Raw genomic sequence first — 12887 nt, forward strand, 5'->3', positions numbered from 1 at the left:
CGCTAAGAGGGATATCGCGCGATTGTGGGGCTCCTCGGGGCCCCCCACACTGACTGCGTGGAAAGAGAACATGGACTGGAGCATGTTTAGGGAGAAGACGGTCTATTGCTCTAGAGGCCGCCCCCGGAGGTGGCACGCCATCTGGGGGCGGTGGAATCAATACAGGGGGGGAATATGTCTTGCCCCTGATCTGGAACCTCCCGAGGAACAGCTTTCCCCCTGACCTTCTTTCCAGCACAGTCTGGTTTATGAACTATTTGGGCCTCTGCTGTCCCCCTTCTTCCTCCTTACACTATCTTGTAACTGGTAGATGAGTGGGGTCCGGCCTCCCCTGGGGGCTCTCACCATGGGTTTTTTAGTGTTCTTGCCTTGCTGGGGTTTGCTGTGAGTTTTTGTGTTTGCTTAAAATTGCACCTTTGCACTTCTCTTTGTACTGTACTGGGGACGCATCACTGTTTCTAATTATCGATGCTGCCGAACCTCCGGGTTGTCGGCTGAATAGCTGTGTCCTGATTTTTAAATAAAGGTTTTTAAAAAAAAAAAAAAAAAATGCTCCCGTCGGCTGGGAGAAGACTTGAGATTTTTTTCTCTGCCCTCACTGATGTGGGCAGGGAACCAAAATTACAGATTGCTCCCGCCGGAAGGAGCAGCTTAATTAGCTGCTCCTTCTGGCCAGGAATGGGGAGAGGATGTGGTCAGTCTGCTTAAACTGCCGACTTTAGTGCTCGAAACCAGAGTTCGAGCCTCGAGGTCACGTCCACATCCTGTGATTCTGAGCTATTCACTTAATCTCCCTGTGCCTGAATGTGTAATTTAAATACGGTGCTCATGTAAAGCGCTCCAATTCCTTTGGGTCGAGTTCGCGCTACATAAATATGCAAAACAAAAAAAATGCTGTTTCCTGCAACATGGGGAGAGCCGGCTGGGGTCGCGGGATCCCAGGGGATACCCCTGCAACCTCCCATGTGTGCATGGTGAGTGTCTTGGGTGGGCATCGGAGCCCTCACCTACTTCAAAGACAGGCCTCAGGGGTAGGGTTCCCCAGGCCATTAAAGGCTCGGGAAGGGGACTGAGCGCCATCCCTGTCCTTTAAAAAAAATACAGCCCTGGGGGATGGAGTTCCCAGGGCATAATAAGGCCTGCGGAGGAGGCCCACAATGCCCCCACTCCTTTAAAATAAATACGGCCCTTAGGGACGGGGTCCCCAGGGCCTAATGAGGCTCAGGAATTTTTCCGAGAAGAGGAAAAAAGTTAAGCAGGGGTCACAATAGATGTGCTTTCCTATTTTACCTACCATAGGAAACCACTGAATGGATTTACACCAAACTTGTTAAAAAAAAGTAGAAACATACTCAGAAAGAGTGCATTGGTAAATTTGGTTTAAATCTTTTAAGTATTTTTTGAGATATTAGCAGTTAAGTAATGTGCTGGGTAACTTTATAGGGTTAACATTTTTGTATTTCTTCGCAATTTTAGTACATGAGCAGGTCAACAGGCAGGGATGTAGGCCACCCATGGAATAAAATACAAAAAAACAACTCCTATTGTATGACGGACCTTCTTCTCCTGTCATCCATTTTGCATCCAAAGTCTGGTCTGCAGACCCAAATGCTCTATTTTAACTGGCAACAAAAATAAATATTCTCCTATGGCCACCATCATAGGATGAGGGCATTGTCCCCATATCCCCCCCAAAAAATACATAGTGCGTACATAAGGGAGCAGTTTGAGCACATCTTCAACACCAGGTCTCAGTGGGGGAACCCCATTTGATCAATATTTTCAAAAGATTTTTTCTGTGAAGCGGGATTCGTGTACCACAGGATGGGTCAGCATACCAAGAGCATGATTTTACTTGTGTCAGGTCTGAGGATGAAGAGAAATAGTTCACAAACAACTGACACATTTGATGGCCATATAACATTAAAAAAAACTAGACTACATAAAAATGATTCCAAAGGTCCCACTGGCATCTGTTTCAATGTTTATGGGGTCACATATTGTGCACCCAACCTTTAATTAAAAAAAAGATGGCTGCTCTGTTGCCTAAAACCCAAACCTATAGACCATGCACACCTACAATACCTTGGGGCCAGACAAGCCAAAAGCCGCACATAGCACCAAAAGGGTACATGGCAGGTGAATGAAGTGCATCATAAAAAACATACAAAGAAAAGAAGTAAAACCTAGTTATAGGTAGTTATGGTCCACAGAAGAAAACCCTAATAGAAGTGTGAAATATGCCATTTATTATGATATGTAATGCATATGGTAGGTCACGCCACCCATCATTCTCAATACAACACTTTACCAATAGGACGAAAAAAGAGCTAAAAATTGACCAATGTACATGAAATCACACTACAAGCTACTAAATTGCTATCTGTAAAGATGTCATAGCACAGAATGCTACACTACAGGCAGTAATGGGTGAATCTCCATATGCTACAGATTATGCTTCATGGAAAATGCAAAGGTGCCATTAGATGACAAAAACATCTAAAGACACCCTGACACAGAACTGTGTTACATTGGCACTGAAGCTGAAAAGGTCAGGCGTACCAACTTTTCACACAGCAACATTTGGAAAAAGAATCACATTTATGGTGTTTATTTATACTTATTTCGCGTCACGCAAGCATCTTATTGAAGTATTTGCTTATTGTAATATTTTATATAACTTGATTTCAACTCACTCAATGACTGGCAGTTACACAAAAAGAGATATATTTGCTTTAATAGTACATGATTTTTCTGAGTTCCATGACTAATTCATAACTGAATCCAGTGTACTTTTCATATATCTTTCAGTGGGATATAGTTCTTGGGAACGTGTTTGATCACAGAGTAAACCTTTTTGACTACATCATTTTCAGTAGGTCCTGCACTTTGTAACCCTGGAATTGTTTAGGTCTAGCAATTGGTAAAAAGGTAGATCTGACTATACATGTTTAATTAACATTGCATTATTAAACTCTGCTTTCAACCAGTAAAACATCAAACATAACATTTACATTTATCTATTAGACTGTTTCAGAGTGTGATCTGTGCCTTTGAATGTTCTCATCATCAAGGAAGGAACTCTAATGGTACTCCATCTCTCTTGCGTGGGTCTATATCTACCTATAGTTTTCATGTGAAAGAAATTCCAGAATTCAAGTCCATTAAAGTGATAGACTATCTTTGGACCATCTGCTGTAAGAACAGTGTATTCTCCTACATGGACTGATCATCCTCCTGTATTATCCATAGGAAGAATGCGCTCTATGCTATCCTATTGCATTACGAGAATGTCAACCAGTGCAATTAGTTGATTAATTCAAAGCCTATTCACCTAGCTACAGTGGCAGGCTATCCACATATACCTATCTAGAGGAGAGAATGCCAATCTTGCTGCCCCTTGAAGGAAAAGACTATCAACGTGTACCTATTTACTAGGAGAATGTTCTCGATTTCCTATCACAGTACCAAACCATTCACCTGTACACACTGGAAGAAGGGCTGGCAGGTTGTCATCCTATAGTTACAGACTATCTTTAGCAAGCTATGGAGAGAATGATCAACATGATGTCATATTGGACATATTCAGCCTGATATCTTCTTCCCGTAAGAGAGATGATCCATCTAGCTGAATGCCCATCCAGCTATCCTTCTAGAGTGGCAGGCTTTCAACCTGGACAGTCCATCGGAAAGCAATCAGCCTGTTGTGATATTACATGGAGGAACTCTTGCCCAGCCACTATTCATTAATTTGTACTCAACAATTTGTTGATCTATTCAATGGACCGATCCTGTTTGGGTTAAAAATGCATGTTGACCACATGCTGCATAGAGGCGTCCTGTAAAATGCTTCTCTATCACTAATACAGAACATTGAAGTGATTGTGGAATGAGAAGGATACTGAGTACACACAACCATGTTCTCTAAACTTTGAGTAATCCCAAATAAGTAGAACCAGTAAGAGCTCTTGAATTTGCCACAAGAATCCAACTGTGGGCATTCCACCCCAACCTCATTGTATGAAAAGAGAACATGGTGTAAAGAGCAATAAGTAGTGTGGTAGATACAGCAGGTAGGGTATCAAATATCTGGTTTACTCCATCAAGACATGGTGGACATCATAGAAGAGAGCATAACTCAAGTGCATTTTGCTCCCTCAACATAGACCCATTGCTGCTTGCATGAATAAATACGTGTGTTTATGGATATATAAAGCCATAGCAAAACATCTACCCTTTGCAGACTGGTATCTTCACATCTCAATTAATAGAAATGCTAATGAGTGTTTGTATGAGTAAGACTTAAGTAAAAACTGAGTTAAGAAGCACCAGAAAACTGAGCCCAGGGTGGTATTCCACCTCCGTTTCGGACTCTGTTCAGAGGCCTCTGAATATCATTCCCTGAAGATCTTTATGATAAGTAATACTAAACAATAGACACTGAACCATACTTGCGTCCACACATTCATAGACTAAGCACTGCCCTCCAAAAAGAGATATAATTCATCCCCCTCCCATTTACCCCGAAGACAAAGTCAGTACCCCGGGATTATTTCCTTGATTTATCCTCTAAAAAATATCTACCCAACATGGCATTACAATTATCTAGCTTCTAATCTACCAGTGGTTCATCCATGATTCATGGGCATCCAAACATCTTGGTAATAAGAGTATATCGCACTCTGTCAAGTTTGCATCATGAAGAGTGATGGAAAAAAGGCTCCTCAAATGTAACTGAAAATCATCAATGCCCTTAGTACAAAGCACTTAAACCAATATTTACCTCTGTGTGCCTCTACTATACACATACAGCTTCAGTCCAATGATATGCAACTCATTACAATCCTTTAAAGATACCTGTTCTTCTACATTGTCTTAGCTCTAGCTACATCTCGAAGTACATCTCCTATTAAACATAGTTGCCTTCCTCCTCATCCTGACCTACATAGATGTATACTACATGGGAGCCAGAACACCCTGCATAAAAAACTGTCTATGTTCCTTATTAGAACATTGGAATGTGGAGCACTCCATTGTAGACAATGGAGTGCTCCGTGCTTCTACGGGCCGGTAAAGGCCCGCAGAGCAACATTCCAATGTTTTACAAAAGCCTCTCGAAGCTCGAGGGGATTTAAATCTCCTCGAGCTTCGAGAAGCCTTTGTTTAATTTGTTAGAACATTCTGCCCTCTAGTGGCAGAATGTTCTAATAGCCTTATAGCCCTTCGTAGCAGGGCTATACCGCTATTAAAGTCCCGCTGCTTTTGTTAAAGTCCCTCGCCTTCGGCTCGGGCCTTTAACGCTGCAGAGGGCCTTTAATAGCCGGTATAGCCCGCTACGGCGGGCTATAAGGCTATATTAGAATATTGGAATGTTGGAAGCTCCATTGAAAACAATGGAGTGCTCCGGGCTTATAATGGCTGGTATAAGCCCGGAGCTCCAACATTCCAATGTTTCTTTGTTCACAGCTCTGGCTGTGAACAAAGGCTTCAGGGAGCCTGCGGGGATTTGAATCCCCTCGCACTCCCTGAAGGCTTCGTTTTATTTGCTAGAACATTCTGCCCTCTAGTGGCAGAATGTTCTAATAGCCTTATAGCCCTTCGTAGCAGGGCTATACCGGCTTTTAAAGTCCCTCTGCTTTGTTAAAGTCCCTCGCCTTCGGCTCGGGCCTTTAACAATGCAGCGGGCCTTTAATAGCCGGTATAGCCCGCTACAGCGGGCTATAAGGCTATATTAGAGCCTTGGAATGTTGAGAGCTCCATTGAAGACAATGGAGTAGCTCGGGCCTTATAATGGCTGGCATAAGCCCGGAGCTACAACATGCCAGCTGTCACCTTTCTCGATTTTGACAATGAAAACTCGACTAAGAGTAATACCAGATAAAAACCTTTTCTGAGCAACTGTATGATTGGATTTTTTGCAACGAATCAAGACAATACCCCACTTGTCCTGACTTTCTCCTAAACATTCCAATGTTTGTCTTTCTGTTTCTCACTTTTTAATTCAGAACATTCTACCGTTAGTGGGTGGAATGTTCTAATAGCCTTATAGCCCTTTTGCCTCGGGCTATACATGTTGTTAAAGGCCCTCATGCTTGTTATAGATCCTTGCCTGCAACTCAGGCCTATAACTTGGGTTTAGGGCCTTTAACAACCGGTATAGCCCTCAGCAGGGGGCTTATAAGGCTATATTATAGTTGAGTTGCGACTTTGCTAGTCATCTGTAGTACCAAAATGTTGTAACTGCTCTATTGCAATAACTTATTACTATTGTGTTCTCATGGCAACATGCCTCCTGCCAGATCCAACAACCAAGGTGAAAAAATAGGTCTTTGAGTACTATTGCCTCTGTAGTTCAAACAACAAAAATGAGGACGGGTTTTTCCTCTTTCTGATTTGTTTTTCAAAATGAACAATAATCAACAGAAAGGCTGTATTTAGGGCAACATGTTAATTTTTTTGGCAAGATTAAGGTCATTACTATAAAAATAGAATCTCTGTGAATATTTCTACACATTCTGTGCTAAGGCATTTTTTTACTCTGACATATTAAACTGGTTCTAATATATTTTTGCAACAAAAATACTAACTGCTTTTGTGTGCTTAGTTTTCCACTTCATATTCTACTTTTATTCTTCATATTGCAAACAACCAATCTCTTCCACGTGCAAGAGTAACTAACACACAACGGATTTAAGAAGTTTGTACGAAGGGTGATGGTATGACAATGTATTATAAGAAATAAAGTACAGCCTGCCATATATTAGAAGTTTATTTCAAGTCAACTCGGAGTTCCATAAACTTATAAAGGAACGCTGCCTCGTTGCTATATATGGTCACAGAATTACTCTGTATCTTGCAATATCCTTATTATGTATAGAAGAGGATTCTTTATCTCATATATACATATATGGCTTTCCAGCAATAATACTTCTTGTCTTTCTAACTATTAAGTAGCAGCTGGAAAACAATTAATCTGCTCTTTGATGTGTGCAATATCTCCATGCTTCAGTGTGCCATGTGCTTCTTGTATGCCCAGACCTTAAAGTGTTATCCTTCATGCACAACATGCTCTCTCTAGATTTGCAGATGGGAAACCTAAACTGAATTATGGCCAGATACAACTGACACATTTTTTAAAATGTAGATAGAAACAGACAAAATTAAAGAAATATAACTTACCTGGCACTCACCTAGTCTTAGCCCCATCTTGTGGCACTTACCTTACATGGCTCAGACGAGCACTGACATTCGTTCCCGGGGATGGACCAGTGCGACTGTGCCTTGCCAATGGCTGCTCTCTTTGGTATTGAAAGAGCACTCATTTTTTCACATCAGCAAATTTATCAGCAGTGACTGAATGTTTTAAGTCTCTAAAACCACCAGTGCCATTTGCTCTTAAGAGTTTTTAACACAGTCCTCTCTTGTGCCACTAAAATGTTAATGTCACAGTTATTCAATTACTTCTTTCCAGAAGGACTAATTCCTGCACCCTGTGCTGGACTGGGGTACCAAAATGCTCAAATCAGCCCAGCCTTTCTTTCTTTCTTTTTCTTTCTTTCTCTGTGCTGGACTGGGGTACCAAAATGCTCAAATCAGCCCAGCCTTTCTTTCTTTCTTTTTCTTTCTTTCTCTCTCTCTCTCTCTGTCTCTCTCTTCATCCATTCTCTTTCTCTCTCTCTTTCTTCTCCCTTTCTGTGCCTTTTTTCTTGACTTCCCACTCACTTCATCTCTTTCTTGGTTACTCCCTGTGCCTGCTGCAGTTAACTTGGGGATCTAGTAAAATTGACAGAGGCACCAGGATTGTCCCTTGGCTTTCCAAAACAGCAACAAGGGCTCCCACTCACCGTGCAATGTTCGATGTAATAAAAGGCTTTTCCAGCAGCGCCTGTATTCATCTGAGGTCAACTTGTAAAGGACCAAGCATATACTAGCCATTATGCCACTAGGGACACTCATGTGCTATTTAGAAGCCCAAGCCATCTCCATCTCACTTTATGGATATCTAAGGTGTAACACTGAGCCTATTCCACAATTTAAAAATGATTTGATGCAGGGAGTGCTATCACTGGACGCCTCTTCCTTACACCAAGTGCCTGGTGAAAAAACAGACTATTATAAGCCGAGCGGACTGACACCCAACTCATCGTAGCACTAGCTGTTCAATTCTAAACATTTCTAATTTCCATTTCCAGGTGCACACAGGAATCAGAAGTCCTCCATATTTCCTGTCATGAAAATGGAACTACCAATGTCATCAAGGGTTTCATGAGGTTATATTATCTATCATTTACAACTGATGTTAACGAGATTACAATTCAAACTGGTGTTGCATTATAGGGTTCACATTTTCAAGAGCAATAAGGACCTGTAGCTTGGTTTGGAGAACAGGAGGATGGGACATGGTCTATCTGAAGAGGCCCTTGTTCATTGACGTGGCAATGGACCAGTTAGTAGGTAAGCCGGCAGGTTGCAACTAGATAGAGATTTCGGATGGAGGCAAGCCAACCCGTTTCATTATCTTTGCAGCATACTATGTACTACAAGGCCGGGATATCCCTTAATTTCCAGAACGCACTGCATGCTGTCATGGACAGGCCATGCAGGCCACAGCCATAACATTGCACATGACAGTAGGTTATGGTTGTGAGTATGATATTTCCTGCAGAGATGGACAGATTGCTTGCCAACAGGCAAATTCTTCCATCTGGAAGGCTAGCGGGGATGGGGAAGAGTCAATCACGTATCAGGCATATGTGACTGTTTCTGTCCCATACCAAGCAGGATTTTCAGAAGTACAGATCTACCTGGAAGTCACCAGTGATGCTGACATCTGAGCCAATCTCTTTTTTTTCACTTCTGAGAGTGAAGGTGTGAGACAGCCAAAAGTGGACCAGCCCACTGCCCTATACGCCCCATATACCTATCAACTGAAAAGCAAGACGTGTGGCCTCCCTGAGCAAAATTATGAACTGTGGTCTGAGAGACATGAAACAAAGCAGTCAGCTTGCATGGTGTCACATTTTTATATAATGGTTGTGTACATTGCGCATTGAAGAAGCATAAACCTGTTATTAACCTGGTAGGAGCTGCTTATACCAATCACTTGACCAAGATAAACCTACTTCCTACAAGTCACAAAACAGTTAACTTTACCACGATTGTTCCCGCAGGCGACGTCAGAGAATTTAACTTTGTAGTTTTTTCCATTTTTTAAAATTATTATTAACTACAAAATGTGTAGCAAATCTAACACACCAACCAACAGAAAGAGCTAGCGCTCTATGTGTTTTTTTCCAAATTCTGTTCGGTTTGCAAAAATAACATTTGTTAAAAACCCATTACATGTCACCTGGGAGAACTAGTTCAATTTCAAAATCTACTCCCTCCCTCAAACCACCGCCCCTCAGTGACATATTTCTTGAAACCATTCCATTAATCATCACATAAAAAGCAATTCCCACTCAAACTTGTTACACCAGCGCCAGGTTACATCACGCTGATTGAGCAAAATCAGAAACTACAACAGTCTAAAAGAGAGCAAATCAAATGGAGATTATCCAAACAGGCAGCAACTTTTTTCACAACAAAATAAAAATTTGAGGGTAAACTTACTGGAATTACAGTTTATCCTGATACAGTCTAAATGGGGAAAAATAGGTGTAAGATGAAATCGCGTCCTTCAAGGTTACAGCTGCAGACATCCAAAAAACTTTATATCCACCCTTCCGGGGACAGACACGCAAGATCTGTGGCCATTTTATACTTCTAAATAGATATTAACACACGGTACAAATGAGATGCACATGTCATTGGAGTCAATATGGCAGCCTGTGTGTATGGTCTACATAAATTGCGCTTGCCTGCCTGTATTAACTTTCTAGGCAGACATGTATACCAATTTATGTTGAGAAATACACAATCAGGTCCGGTCAAACTGAACAAAGAAAAACTAAATTGAAGGCTATGCGTTCCGTTTGGGTTATCCGTCAAAAGTGGGGGGAAATTGAACAGTCAGTGTCACCCTGGTTTTGTTGCATTTACATGGACCCAACCACTAGTCTGACTGCTTTTGAACTTGCTAAGCTCTTTCCCATTCTCAGTAAGTTAAGAATGTCTAGTGGGTGAGCAGTTCTGCTCTGAAAGCAGAATGCCTCAGGCACAAGAAGTGGAAAGATGGATGCCCTTGCTCAAACTTTATTTCTTCACTGTCAAACAAGATGGCAGTGCCTTGTGCCCTGTGTAGATGCGATGCCCTCCAGAGAATTAGTCTATTTTCCGCCCTACCAAGTCATACTTGTGGGCCTATAGAGCTGTAATTATGCAATAAGGAACAGATCAAATAAAACATTTACAAAGAAAACAATTTCTTATCCCCAGCTTGGACCAAGCTTCCAGTCATCCTTCCCTAACTTTTTGAAATGCAATCCTTTCAACCTTGCCTACATAGATCCGTATCCCATCCGTATATATTATATGCTGAAAGATGTAATAGCCTTATTGACCAGTCTTAGGGAAGGGTAACTTACGTCAGGTCAAGTCATTTTGTATCATAAAATGGCCACTTACAAACCACTAACCGCACGGAGACCCATACCAGATTTCAGCGAGCATGTTACTTTTTGGCATGTTTTCTGTTTGTGCCCTACTGTTCGGGTATGAAGGCCAAAGGTCCAAGATCCAGTCAGCCTACCAGTGCCTCACCTGCCCTGCTGTCTGGATGACAGATATCAATAGCAAGATATAAAAATAGAAGGAGCAGCATCCGACAACAGGACAGGTGGGTGGAGTGCTGGCTAGTCCTGGAATCTTTGGCAGGTGATTAGCTACACCTGTTTTTTGGAGAGAGGGGAGGAAAGAAAGTAGAATGAAAGGTTGAAAGGATAAAATACAATGAAGAGAAAGAATGAAGTAAGAAGAAAGAATACAAAAACACAAACAATTAAGACCTAAGAAATCATATGTTTTCCCTCATTTCACTTCTGCTTAGATCTCCTTTTCTTTATGTCATTATTTCTGAAATAACTTCGTCCTAGTGTTCCATGCTTTCATCTAAATACCAAATAAAGGACTGGAGGTGGGCCATAAATTAGGCATATGCAAGAGGCAGGTTAACCTACCTAGAAAGCTATCAGTGGTGGGCAGACACGGCAATAGTTGTCTATGTAAGGAACCATTATTTTAGCTTGCTAATAGTGTTTGCAAATAACTGGTTTGTGGTACCAAAGATCCCAGTGATTAGGAAGGAGTAGGAAAGACTTTGGGAAGAAGTTCCCATGCTAGTAGAGTCTGTAGTTGTATAACTAGGAGTGACCAAAAATCTACTAGTCTACTCATCTTTCCTATCAACAAAACAGTCAGAGTGAAGGAGAACACATCCTTTGCAGTTTATTATCCATGGTTAGTCTCTAGGTAAGACTTTTAAATGTGTACTTTTTAACCACGGCAAGACACATTCAACTCATGGGTCCAGAGACTGATCAATTACAAACTAGTGAAAAGAGAGGTCATCAGAATTTAAAGGAAATGGTAATTGAGTGAACCTTTTAAATCTTTACATCGTGCAGCAAGAATGAATTGTCTTTGCTATGACGACTGGGGTTGTTAAGCCACTATATACAAAAATCCATTTGAGTTTTCGGAATGATGATCACATATGCAAATGGTTCCAATTACAATTTTTCATATCCAAATTTTCCTCATAAACATCCATCATGGTTATCCTGACAACTTGATTGGGTTTTGCTTTTCAGAAGATGTTCTCTTTCCTATTTGCAGCATCACAAGAGGTATTGATCTATTGGTGATTAACCCTGTAAGATGCTGAAATGCAATAATTCAGCTTCATCCATGTCAATAAAATCATGGCAGCGGACGGCTGAGAGCAGATTGGCATACTAAAACTGTTGCTTTGCATTAAAACATACCTTAACATCAATGTTAGAAAGATTTTAATTTTCTTTGCCTGATTGTTAAAATTAATTTCTTTATTATTCAATTTTTCCACTGTATTTTGCGACCTCATATCTCACAACAATGTCCAAAGGAGCATTATTAAAAACAGCAATTTGTTATTACTACAATACTTGATTAAATGTATTGCAATTACATATGAATCATAAAAAAGATATATGACCAAATATAACGTAATGAATATTGTTTTAATCCACTACTAATTCTTAAGTAACAGCATTAGTTATGATTTATAAACCAAAACGTGCTCAATGTGCAAAGTGAACACACAGTGCTCGTGAGATTTGTGTTGACAGTGCAAGGTGGGACACAAAAGGGTTAAAAATGGTGAAAAGTCAAGATAGTCCAGTGTTGTGCACGAGTAGGGGGCGTGTACAATGTACTATTGTCAGAAGAGAAAGGAAATACTAGCTTGTTGTCCAGCAGAATTTATTTTGGATCCCCAAGTAAAAAGTGGGCAAGGGAAAGAAAAATTGAATAGAGGTCGCTCAGCAGGTTCCAATATCAGTCATTTTTGGCAAGGTGAATGAGTAAATATAATAATATATTTTAAAAAATTGTATTTTGATGGCATGAAAATCTATGACAGCAGTGACCTTCTGCCTCAATTATATACACCGAGATAGAAAAGTCATATAATTGGAAGTACATTTACAATGAATGGTGAAAATTCTGTAGGAATACATGAATCACAAAAGAAAATGTTCTGCCTACTTTTTTGTATCATTGTCATTGACTTAGGGAAAATTATTAAAAGGTATATTTCCCAAGAGAGTATTATTTCTTTATTTTTTAAATGTTAAACAAAATGTTTGCAAAAGACTTTGTTCCATTCTCCTTTTTGGCGACCTGCCCAAATGATCTCCTTGGACAAAGTGGGGTCATCACCAGCAGGGCATCATGTAGATTTGTTTGAA

At 40.7% G+C, this 12887-nt stretch overlaps 1 protein-coding gene across 19 annotated transcripts in view; it reads right to left on the reverse strand.

The window, feature by feature from the left end:
- Positions 1-12887, reverse strand: part of NRXN3 (neurexin 3) — a 2213138-nt gene that overhangs the window by 1345438 nt on the left and 854813 nt on the right. For 17 of the 19 annotated variants that reach the window (XR_014968864.1, XR_014968862.1, XR_014968863.1 and 14 more), the window contains one exon: positions 9613-9639. The exons of the other annotated variants lie outside the window; for them this stretch is intronic. Coding sequence is in view for 13 of the 17 variants with exons in the window: in XM_085626627.1 (XP_085482753.1) it covers positions 9613-9639 (27 nt within the window). In the remaining 4 variants the exon portion in view is untranslated. The remainder of the gene's footprint in view (positions 1-9612; positions 9640-12887) is intronic. 19 annotated transcript variants of the gene reach the window in all.

This window comes from Triturus cristatus, chromosome 9, assembly GCF_964204655.1.
Source record: "Triturus cristatus chromosome 9, aTriCri1.1, whole genome shotgun sequence".
NCBI lineage: Eukaryota > Metazoa > Chordata > Amphibia > Caudata > Salamandridae > Triturus > Triturus cristatus.